Source organism: Natator depressus, chromosome 21 (genome assembly GCF_965152275.1).
Source record: "Natator depressus isolate rNatDep1 chromosome 21, rNatDep2.hap1, whole genome shotgun sequence".
NCBI classification, from domain to species: Eukaryota; Metazoa; Chordata; order Testudines; family Cheloniidae; genus Natator; species Natator depressus.
Genome location: NC_134254.1, coordinates 8920521 through 8931531, shown reverse-complemented (window position 1 = coordinate 8931531; position 11011 = coordinate 8920521). Strand labels below are relative to the sequence as shown.

Below are 11011 nucleotides of genomic sequence, written 5' to 3'. Positions count from 1 at the left end.
TAAGGAGGAAAGTGTTCCTATCCCCAAATGGCAGAGAGTGAAAGTGACTTGCCCTCTGTCACATCAAATGTCAGCAGTAGAGCCGGGACTGGAATTCTGGGGCACCGTTACCCCAAGACAGGTTACGAGCGATTCCCACTGATTGCAGCTGAGAGCACTGTACCTGAGAGCAAAATTTGGCCCCTAGATTTGCCAGTGCTTGGAGTAGCTCATCAGGAGCGGCTAGATGTTTCTGCCCAGGAGTTCAATGTCCCATTGACATCAACTCAGATTCTGTAGCAGGAGATTAGGGGCCAATAAGCCCCCAATTCCAGGGTTTTGAAATGTGCCGGGTTCCCTTAAGTTCCACCTTCCTGGTTCCGTTGGCTCTTTGGTGAAATCAGGCCAGATTTGTGAAATGTTGTGGTTTTGCTGAATCAGCAAATTGTTGAATCAGAAGTTTTTCTGACCAGCTGTAGTCTTCAGTTAACAGATGGGTAAACTGAGGCCCACAGCGGGGCCTGAGTTCAGATAAGAATTCAGTGGCAGGGTCAGGAATGGAACCAGCACTCATGATTCTCAGGCCTTTGCCATAACCACCAAACATTCTTATTGACCTTATCTTAACTAAAGGAGGGGCAATCGTTTTCTAAGTGACCAGTGTTCTGCTTAAACCTCACCCTCCCTGGGCCTCTGTTTCCACATGTCAAAGTGCTTTGAGATCTACAGATTCAAAGAGCTGCATATTATCAAGCCGCTAGTCCCAACAAAGGAAATGAAGGTGTAGTGAGCCAGGTGGCGTTTAAACTTGGAGACGCAGCATGACTGAGGCCACTCTATCCTACACCACCCTCTTAAGAGTAGGTGGTATTTAAATGGAATTCCTGTGGTTGGTTTAGCTTTAAATTCACCCCTGCTCAGAGCAGCTGTGTGTTTCTGCCCACGACATACCGTTTCGATGCCATGCTTCCCTCAGCCATGTGTTTATTTTGCACCAAGAGATCAAACCAAAACACATTTGCTTCATGGTTTTAATGCCTTTTATTTATTTGCAGTCACCTTCGAAGGGGAGCCCAGAATCTCATAGCCCAGATTTTACCAGAGAGAGGCTTCAGAAATTTGCAAAAGATCAGTACAGAGAGACATTCAAAATCTTTGGAAAGAGGCATATGGGGGCCACAGTGTCAGCCCAGCCCAGCAGTTTGGAGGAGAGGCAGGAGACGGTTTGGAGCAGCATGGAAGACAGTCGGTGGCGGTTACGCTGCTTGGGCAAAGCCCATCTTACTGTTGCCTACATCATAAACAGAGTAATATGACCTGAGGAAGACATCACCCAGGATCCAGCGGGGCTGCCCATTCTGGGATGGCAGGTAAGTGGGTGAGATGCCCACGACGCACTCCCTGCTATTGCTCTGTTGAGAAGATAGAAAGCTGAGTTAAAGCCCTTTGGTTTTGGAAGCTCTGGTCGTAACCCATCACATGGATAACACAAGTATGGATGTGCCCAGCAGACCCATATCAAATACACAGCTCTCCGGGAGCCCACCCAGAGGAGACTCCACAAGTAAAGGAAGGTGAGGATAGCGCACGGCTATGAGAATCCATACCTGGAGCACGTAGGCAGAGGGGCTCAGCGGGAAGCTAGTTCCACTGATGGTGAAGGAGATGGTAGGCATGCTGTCAATGCTGCTGCAGCTAACCACATACTGTGGAGAGAAAAAGCAAGAGCAGGTTTATGTACTGTGCACAGCCACTGCAGACAAAATGCTACGTCCCGTGTGCCTCTTGAACCCACACTTCTCCACACAGAGCCGCCTTCCATCAACCCGGGAAAGCTCTTTATAACAATCACATGGAAAAGGAAGGAAGTCACATGTTTTACTGCACTCAAAAGGCCTCAACACCCTGAACAAGCAGAAATTATTAGGTCCACCTTACAAATGGGCAAACAGGCACAAAAAGGTTAAATGAGTTGTCCAAGACCCAACTGAGAGTGAGTGGCAGATCCAAGAATAGAATCTAAGAGTCCAGACAACTAATCACCTGCTTTAACCACTAGCCCATACTTTCTCTGAGCTGTTTCACCTAACAGAAACCTGCTTAGAGGCAAGGTTCTTCCCCTCGTCCACTTTTAAGCCTCCCTTCCTCTCCATACCTCACCGTAGCTGTTCTCCTGAGCACCAATGTCCTCCATCAGCTGCGAAAAGATCGCTTGTGGAGCAGTGAGGAGGGAAGTTCCAGTGTCCACAATCCCCTGGCAGCCATCGCTACACCAGCCAGTGGACTGTCCGTCAACAGAGAAACTAAGGGAACAGAACACAGGACACTTCAGCAGGAAAATTCAGCAGCAACGTACCCATCTCTGTTGTGTGATGAACCAAGAACATGGGGGTCCTGCCATTAGAGATGTTCAAGCCACTGTTTTGTGTTCTCGTGGGATCTCTGGAACTTGTGAAGTTTGGGTTATCTAAGGTCCCACAGAGACTCGGGGGCAGAGTCGGGAATAGAACCCAGGAGCAGAGTCAGGAGTAGAAGCCAGGAGTCCAGGTCTTGACTTCCAGAGTCCTCTGTCTGATCATGGAGGACAGGTTCATCAAAGGCTATTAGCCAAGACCATCAGGGATGCAATCCCATGCTCTGGGTGACCTTAGCTGCTGATTGCCATAAGCTGGGAGTGGACGACAGGGTATGGATCACTCAGTGATTACCTGGCATTGGCCACAACTGGAAGACAGGCTACATAGACCATTCCTCTGATCCAGTATGGCCATTCTTATGTTTCTTATTATGACCAAAGCATGTTCCATTAATTTCAGTGGGCTTTGGAAGGACTCCCACTGATTATGATGGGATCAGGATGAGGCCCTACATTCCTACAGAAAATACCAATGACAACAATCTTACCCTTCAATTCCAATTTGCCAATAAGCATCCTGGGTGACGGCCGTCCAGACAATCTGACCAGAGTACAAATTGGAGTCAACTCCTCCGAAGAGAAGTTCACCACCATCCTGCATGCCCTCTTGCCTAAACAAATGCACAGGAGAGAAAGTGCCTGGTTATTTATAGCCATCGACAGAGTCCAAAGACAGCCTGTGACTGGAACATCCAGGATCCTAGCTGGAGTTATAGCACAAAAACCTTCTCAGAGATAGACCAAGAACCCTGGTGGCAATGGGGGTGGGGGGGGAATATAGCTTATGCAGAGCTTTTGATCATCATGCACCAGACACATTGGTGCTGTGACACCTGCACATTCATCCAGTGAGCTGCAAACCTGGGCAGTCCCCCGATACCATGACAGCAGGTGGGTGCCATTCAGTTTGCAATGGGGTGTTGCAGAAAAGCCTCATCTACTGTTTGGAGGAAATGAATCATCTTATAACAAGGGTGGAGTTGTCAATCTAGTGCCCGGCGTTCAAAGGTTCCATGGAAGTAGCTGAGAGTACTCGGCATCTGGGAGAAAGCTGGCACTGAGTGTCTAGCGCGAATCATAGGACTGGAAGGGACCTCGAGAGGTCATCGAGTCCAGTCCCCTGCACTCACGGCAGGACTTAGTATTATCTAGACCATCCCTGACAGGTGTTTGTCCAACCTACTCTTAAAAATCTCCAATGATGGAGATTCCACAACCTCCCGAGGCAATTTATTCCAGTGCTTAACCACCCTGACAGTTAGGAAGTTTTTCCTAATGTCCAACCTAAACCTCCTTTGCTGCAATTTAAGCCCATTGCTTCTTGTCCTATCCTCAGAGGTTAAGAAAAACCATTTTTCTTCCTCCTCCTTGTAACAACCTTTTACATACTTGAAAACTGTTATCATGTCCCCTCTCAGTCTTCTCTTCTCCAGACTAAACAAACCCAATTTTTTCAATCTTCCCTCACAGGTCACGTTTTCTAGACCTTTAATCATTTTTGTTGCTCTTCTCTGGACTCTCTCCAATTTGTCCACATCCTTCCTGAAATGTGGTGTCCAGAACTGGACACAATACTCCAGATGAGGCCTAATCAGAGCGGAAATGGTACAGTGAGGCCTAGAGACCGTAGCCCATGAGGAACATGATATGTCTGATTGGGTAGAACCTTCACCCCAGGGAGGGGAAGGTGAATAACCTCAGTGAGCTTCCCCATACTGAACGGTTTGCCCAGCTCTGAGTGGGAGAAGAAGGGGCTGCAGAGGAGGAGTACGCACTTCCAGGGGAAGGGATGAAGTCAGCTCCTAACCATTATTCTGCCATTGGCCCTCCTCAGGGTATGGGAGACCAGAGCAGCCGACACAAAGAGAAAAGGATCATGGGAAACAAAGACAGCACAAGGGCTTAAAGAGACAGGGGAATGGCCTCCTCCTACTTACCCGCTCAGGTAGACGCTGAAGAGCGGGGCACTGATGAGTTTCTCCTTCATCAGACCTTGCATCACGGTGGTGGCACCGCCAGCAGCAATGGCAGGGAAACCCAGACCGAGGATCCCATCGAACTGAGCATAGACAAAGTTGGTGCCAGGCTCGGTCTCACTCAGGCCAAATTCCTGTTTTGTGATGGAAACGTCCTCGATCTGCGGCACAAGAGATAGGAATAGCCATTACAACCAGACAGAGCAAGCAGGCCACTGAACCTAGCAAACCCAGGAAGGAGAACTTTGGGTGCACTTATCTAACCCGCCAAGAAATCTCAGAGCACTTTCTGTGGGTATCATCACCTCCATTTTACAGATTGGGAAACAGGCACAAACAGGTGAAGCTATTTACCCAGCCCATCAGAGGCAGAGTTGACAGTAAAAATCAGGTCTCCTGACTCCCACCACTAGACCACGCTGCCTCTTACTTCACGACTAGCAAGACCCACTGAGGCTCAGACATTCCTCCAAAGCTCTGCAACTAGTGGATGTCCAACTAAAGAAAGGCTTTCCAGCTACAGGTGCCTCTCCGTACACAGCCCGGGAGTCCGAAGGTTCACGGGGTTGAAAAAGGAATGCCGAGCATCTTGGGTTTTGTTTGAAATACTTAGACTCCCAAACATCCTGTTCCTTTTCTCCAGCCACCTCATTTCTGAAAGCCCACTTCAAAAGCCCAGACTGGATCCTTATCATCTGGAGATTAAAAGTGGAATAGGCGTCTCCGTTTTGGCCCTCGGAAAGGCTCCGTTTGAACAGAAAACTCCCCCATGAGCCGTCTATTCACTAGCTAGAGTGAGGGATCTCAGCCCCCTCATGGCAGGGCCTACAGGGGAAATCAGAGACTTTCCACCGCTGCCTGCTGAAGGAGTTCGGATGCCAGCGCCTGCCAGCCAATGCTAAGCTCTAATAACTACATGTCATCTCCTCGGCTGAGGCTCTTACTTACTGTCACGGTGTCATAGCCAAAGACCCCAGTGAGGCTACCGCTGCCGTATTGCAGAGAGAAGGTCTGTCCATCGGAAGAGTAAGTGGAGGAGGCGCTGGGGTTGAACAGAGTGTGGGTGGCTAGCGGTAAACACAGATCAGCGTCAGCTGTCAGCTCGTGCGAATGACAGGTTCGGACTCAGAGTTGAACCTCCCCACCCCCACCCTGAATTGAGCCCGCCGTTAATCCCCTCTAGAAAGGTCCAAGAATGGCAAAACTTGACCTTTCTGTCGCAACCTTCCCCCGGCAGTTCTCAAACACTTTGCACCCATTCCTAATCAATGAAGCCTCACCGCTTCCCTTCGAGGTAGGTCTAATCACCCACACGTTACAGGTGGGGGATGAAGGCACAAAACAGGGTCGTGCCTGCCACTTGACCATTCTTCCCTGGCTTGCCTCTTTCTTCACATGCAGCCTTCTGAACCTGTCACTTCTGCCTACGCTAGTTAAAATAGCTTTTTGGGACCCCAGACACCTCCGCACGCCATTCTGCGGGGCCGTTATGGAACTGAAAGCGTTGGAGTAACAATTTCTCCCCTTTGTAATACACAGATTGATTTTATTTTTATAGACGTATAAACCGGGCTAGAAATAACACTGCTGCAGAAGATCCAAGACAGACAACTGCGAAGGGCTGGACACGTGTCTAGAGCAGACGCAGAAAGGGTACCAGACAGGGCGAAAGAGGCAAGCAGGCAGAAAGAGAGGAAGATCAAGGATGCACTGGATGAACATGGTGAAGACTGACAGACAACAAAAAGGTTTAGAGAGGAACAAAGCCAAGAAGCTGGGACAAGATAGGAAGAGGTGGACAGACTTCGTTCGGCCTCAAGGGTCACAGCTGCGCTGACGGATGGGAACCAAAGAAGAAAAGAAGAAGAATCTGTGTGTCTGTGTGTGTATTATATAATCAAATACAATCTATTTTAAATTATTGTGTGTGCGTGTATATCTGTGCCGAAATCAATTATTATTTGAATTCCCGTAAGAGCCTAGGAGCCCCAGTCATGGACTAGCCCCCCACTGTGCTAGGCGCTGTACAAACAGAACAAAAAGAGGGTCCCCACCCCACAGAGCTTCCAATCTACGTAAATGACGTGCACTTCCACAGCCTGGGCTATCTTTCTGTTTGCAGCGGGACTTCAGAACACTCCTATCATATTGGGATTTGAAGGGTGTCTACATTATTCCTGACAACCAATCCGGATTAGGGCTTGGTCAGTGCCCAGGATGGGATACTGTGATCGAGACCCTCCCTCCATGGTAGAGACATTTCCCTCCGCCCCTTGTGCATGGGGATTACTCACTGCAGGCCTGGCTCTGGCAGTACGTAGAGGGCACCCACAGGTTGGAGGAGCCGGTGTCGAAGAGAACCAGGAAGTTCTGGGGTGGGGTTCCAATGCTGATCTCCCCATAGTAGGACATCTAGAGAAAAGGGGGCATTCTTTTCATCACAGGTTCTCCTTCTCATGATCCATGTCACTTGCCAACCAATAGTACTATTGAGCATGCTTGAGACAGTCACTGCCATCTGCACCACATACGTAATCTCAAATCAATGGGGCTGCCAGGTGGGTTGATGGTGACAAGAGAGGGTGGACTCTCATGCAGTTAGAGGTTTTGCAAACGACTCCAACTCTGCTAGAGGGTTTCCAAAAAAGGGCAAGCTTTGCCCCCTTTCATTTTAACCCTTCCCTCTCCCGCAGAGAGATTCAATTTCTGAAATATATATTCTAGCTAAGGGCAGCCTGTGCTCTTTATTAGGGCCGGGAGAACAGTTGGGTCTTTTACTCCTCACGGAATAAAAACTATATGGAGGAACCACCGGGCACAGCTGAGTCCCAAATAACTGTGTTTACTCACTACAGCAGAACCTCAGAGTTACGAACAGCAGAGTTATGACCTGATTGGTCAGCCGCACACCTCCTTTGGAACTGGAAGAACACAATCAGGCAGCAGAGACCACAAATAAAGCAACTACTGTACGGTACAGGACTGTGTTAAACGTAAACTACTAAAAAAATTAAGGGAAAGTTTAAAAAAAAGATTTGACAAGGTAAAGAAACTGCTCCGGCGCCTGTTTCAAAATGGCTAAAAGCGGCATTTTTCTTCTGCATCGTAAAGTTTCTAAGCGGAGTTAAGTCAATGTTCAGTTGTAAACTTCTGAAAGAACAACCAGAATGTTTTGTTCAGCATTACGAACAACCTCCAGCTACATAGCTCTTAGCTATATACATGTGGCTGCTCTGGGTGGCTGCTCTAGAACACGGTGACCACCACGAGAGGGCCCACAAACTATTTAAGGGGATACTACCCGATTCCTGTACTCTACAAGAACGAGCCCTACAGAAGATGGGCTGGTGCAAGTTGGATACCGTATTTTCCATTTGAATTTCTCTCCTCCCATCCCTGCTCCTCAGTTGACAGCCTCCAGCATTTCCTCGTCTCTGCTCCATTTTTGTCATTTTTTCTTCCAATCAGGCTCATACTCACATCCAGGTAGTTATCCAGGGCCTCATGGTCAACAGCGAAGTTGTTGAAGTACTTGCTGGCTGGGTCATACTTGTGGTTCTTCAGATAGTCCTTGAGTACGCCCTTCTCCTTCATCACCTGCCGCATGGATTTGAATTTCCTCAGGGGAATTCTGCACAGAATGAAAAGACAGTGACCAAGTCTCCCCTCTTCATTTTCCCTCTTCCTATTCCCCCTCTCTCCTTTTTGGTCTCACTCTTCCTGCTTCTCTTCCATAGCTTCAATAGGTTTGGGATGGGGCAGTTTAGCGGTATGTTTTCCAGCCACTCAAAGAACCCAATGCACTAGGACTAATTAGTTGGGTTCCACAGGGACTGACTTCATTGTAATTGCAGCAGGGATAAATTTGACCCAATCTCTTCCATAGTCTTGGCTCTCTTAAGACCTCCTTGAAATACGGAAGTAGCACACTGGAAAGCTAAGAATGGGAGATGGACACTGGGGTAATCATGTCAATGTTCAATGTTAAGGCCAACCCTGGACTATTGTTTCCTTGGTCTCTGGGAAAATGCAAAGCCATAGAAGAAAAAGCCGAATGTTCTTAAGAATAGTACTTCACACTTGTACAAGCTCTACTGATTCACCGATCTGCAAGTCTCATAAGGTCAGTAGCATTGTCCCCATTTTACAGATAGGTAAACTAATGCACAGAGAAATTAAGTGATTTGTCCAAGGTCATAGAGCCTGTCAGTGGCAGAGCCAAGGACAGAACCCAGGAGTCCCACTCTCCTTCTCAAACCACTCCCCACAACATTCCTATTCTTTCCTTCACGCCAGCATAATCAGCCATCACTGTCATGTGGCCATGCTCTTATTCCATGCTCACCTCACCAGCCCCTCCGAGAGGTGGAGACACACCAAGGCGAGGATCAGCCACTTCATGATTCTCTTCTTTTGCAAGCAGTTTCTAAAGAGTCCACCACTTCAGTCCTGGACACCAGGCTGAGGTTGGAGTCCCAGGCTCCCTGCCTATATATACCCAAAGGGTGCACTGTTGTCTCGACCCCCTTCTGCCACTATCTCATTCACATATCAGAAGCTTATCAACTGTCAATAACACTTCATGCTGAGGCTTGCACTAACAGGGCTAAGGACCCTTTATCTCAAGAACAGCTGCTTAATCAGAAAGCTAATTGCCATTTTATTTTTAAATTACTCCTTGAAGGGAAATGTTGGAATGATCAGAGGAATCGAAGTTCTTAAACTCCCAAAACACCCAACAACCCACCAGCTTGTTCCCCTTTATCTTCCACTTGCTTGCAGTCTGATAGCTCTATCGCATGTTTTCTCCAAAGGAGGAAAAGTTTGATCACACACAGCAGCTGACTTATAATGGAAAGAACAACAAGATTATAACCGTTTTGGGGGACCTGCGGTGCGTGTGCAACTGTAGGCTTAATTTGCATTTGCAGTTACACTGAATGTGTGACAGTCAATCAAATCTTTGCACGTAAGCACAGTAAAAATTGGAGTACGGAGGCCAGCTAAGTACTTAAAAGAGATTACGCAAGGTGAGGTGAGACTCTTACATGAAAAAGACCAAACATTTAAGTCATCGTTAGCTCCGCAAATTCCAATTTGCCATCGAACGTATTGCCGGGGCAGTGGTAACTCTTAACCTTAACTCTGCCCAGTAGTTACGCTCATGGAGCGGTGGGAGACACACAAAAAGTGTCTTTAAGCATCAGCTTTGTCTAAGATGGGATACCAAACCCTAAAATGCCTTAATCGTAATCTTATTGCTATTAAATGGTGTCACTGCAGAGCAGAGTTAGTTATTTGGGTTTCTTCACCATGCATTTCCATTTCTTAATAAAAATCTTAACTCTGAATTTCTTGGGCTTGGAGATGATCACAACATCACTGTCATGTTTTTTACCCTGGCCTTCACTGAGACGGACTCTACACCTTCATTCCATTTTAATCGGTTTTTTGGTCTGGGACTTAATACAATACTTAGGATTGCCAGCATGGTATTTCAAAAATATAGGCCAGTTTTCAAAGCACGCACACACATCGATCCTGGGCTGACACTGCAGAGTGGTATTCATTTGGGGCGGGATGGCAACTTGCCAGAATTTGGTGCCTGTAGTTTACATATTAATTATTAATTATTATTATTATTAGACAACACTCACCGGGGTATTTCTTGCTGCTTTTTGCAGCACTCAACAGCTCCTGATCCTGTTGTGCAGCGAGGAAGAAATCTCTGCAGGGTGCCATTTCAGATTTCAATGTGGGGTGAAGGGCCAACTTTCAGCAGGGGATCCAGAGGCCACTTTGGCATGACGGAGGAGCAGCCGGGACTAATTTGAGCAGCGCTGAGGCCCCGTACGGCCAGGTCAAGTTGCCAACTGGCGGCTCTTCACGAAGTGCAATCCCGGAGGTGGAGCACGGTTCTGCCCCTGATTTCTGGTGCCAGAGTGATGCCCCAGACCACTCTGGCTGCAGGCCGTGCTACTCTCCTGGTGGAAATACTGGAGAAAAGGCACTCGGTACTGATTTTTTATTTAAATAAGGGGCATCCCTTATAACATAGGACTGTTATTATCCCTGTGGAGGCACAGCCCAGCAGACCACCGGGGGAGGAGAGCTCTGATCATAAACTCGATCACCCTTGGATCTGCAAGGGAGACTTTATCAATGGCCTTGCTCGGCATTGGAGAACGAAGCCCCCCTGTGCACAGGACAGGAACAGCAACCCCTTCCCCGCTCCTCAGCAGCATCTGGCTCAACTCCTGTGTCTGTGAGCTTGAGCCATCACTTCGTCATCCAGTTCCCATCAATACCCTCCAGCGTCAACCCCTGCCCTGGTCATTATCACTGTTCTCTCCTGAGCCCCAGGTAACGTGGATTCGGACACGAGCTGATAGGGGAGCGAATTCCAGATGTGCATCACTCACTAGGAGAAAAACCCCTCTGGACATTTCGTCTAAACTTCAGAGGTTCCAGGTCCAGGGACATCCGTGTTGTCCTGTTGCTGCTAAGTTCAAAGGGAGCTTCACCTGCACCCTTGTGATCGACCGTGATGGGTCTTCCAAAGATTTCACAGGGGGAAGGGCCAGAAGGGACCGTTTCGATCATCTAGTCTGAGCTCCTGCATAACATAGACCAGAGCATT

The 11011-nt window shown here is 48.1% G+C and overlaps 1 protein-coding gene across 1 annotated transcript; it reads right to left on the bottom strand.

The window, feature by feature from the left end:
- Positions 1–1235: 1235 nt before the first annotated feature.
- On the bottom strand, positions 1236–8772 carry LOC141975527 (gastricsin-like). The gene is made up of 9 exons (XM_074935959.1): positions 8717–8772; positions 7852–8002; positions 6666–6783; positions 5320–5438; positions 4333–4532; positions 2884–3006; positions 2135–2282; positions 1587–1685; positions 1236–1391 (listed from the first exon to the last, which is right to left on the bottom strand). The coding sequence occupies exons 1-9, from the start codon at positions 8770–8772 to the stop codon at positions 1236–1238; spliced, it is 1170 nt and encodes a 389-aa protein (XP_074792060.1).
- Between the last annotated feature and the right edge of the window lie 2239 nt (positions 8773–11011).

Bases quoted from the DNA above. Each gene is read 5' to 3' on its own strand.
- LOC141975527 (XM_074935959.1), bottom strand. From the start codon at position 8,772: ATGAAGTGGCTGATCCTCGCCTTGGTGTGTCTCCACCTCTCGGAGGGG. The intron at 6,784-7,851 runs GTGAGTATGAGC...CCTTTTCTCTAG, and splicing joins CCCTGGATAACTACCTGGAT to ATGTCCTACTATGGGGAGAT. The intron at 2,283-2,883 runs GTAAGATTGTTG...CTGTTCCCTTAG, and splicing joins TGGCAAATTGGAATTGAAGG to TTTCTCTGTTGACGGACAGT.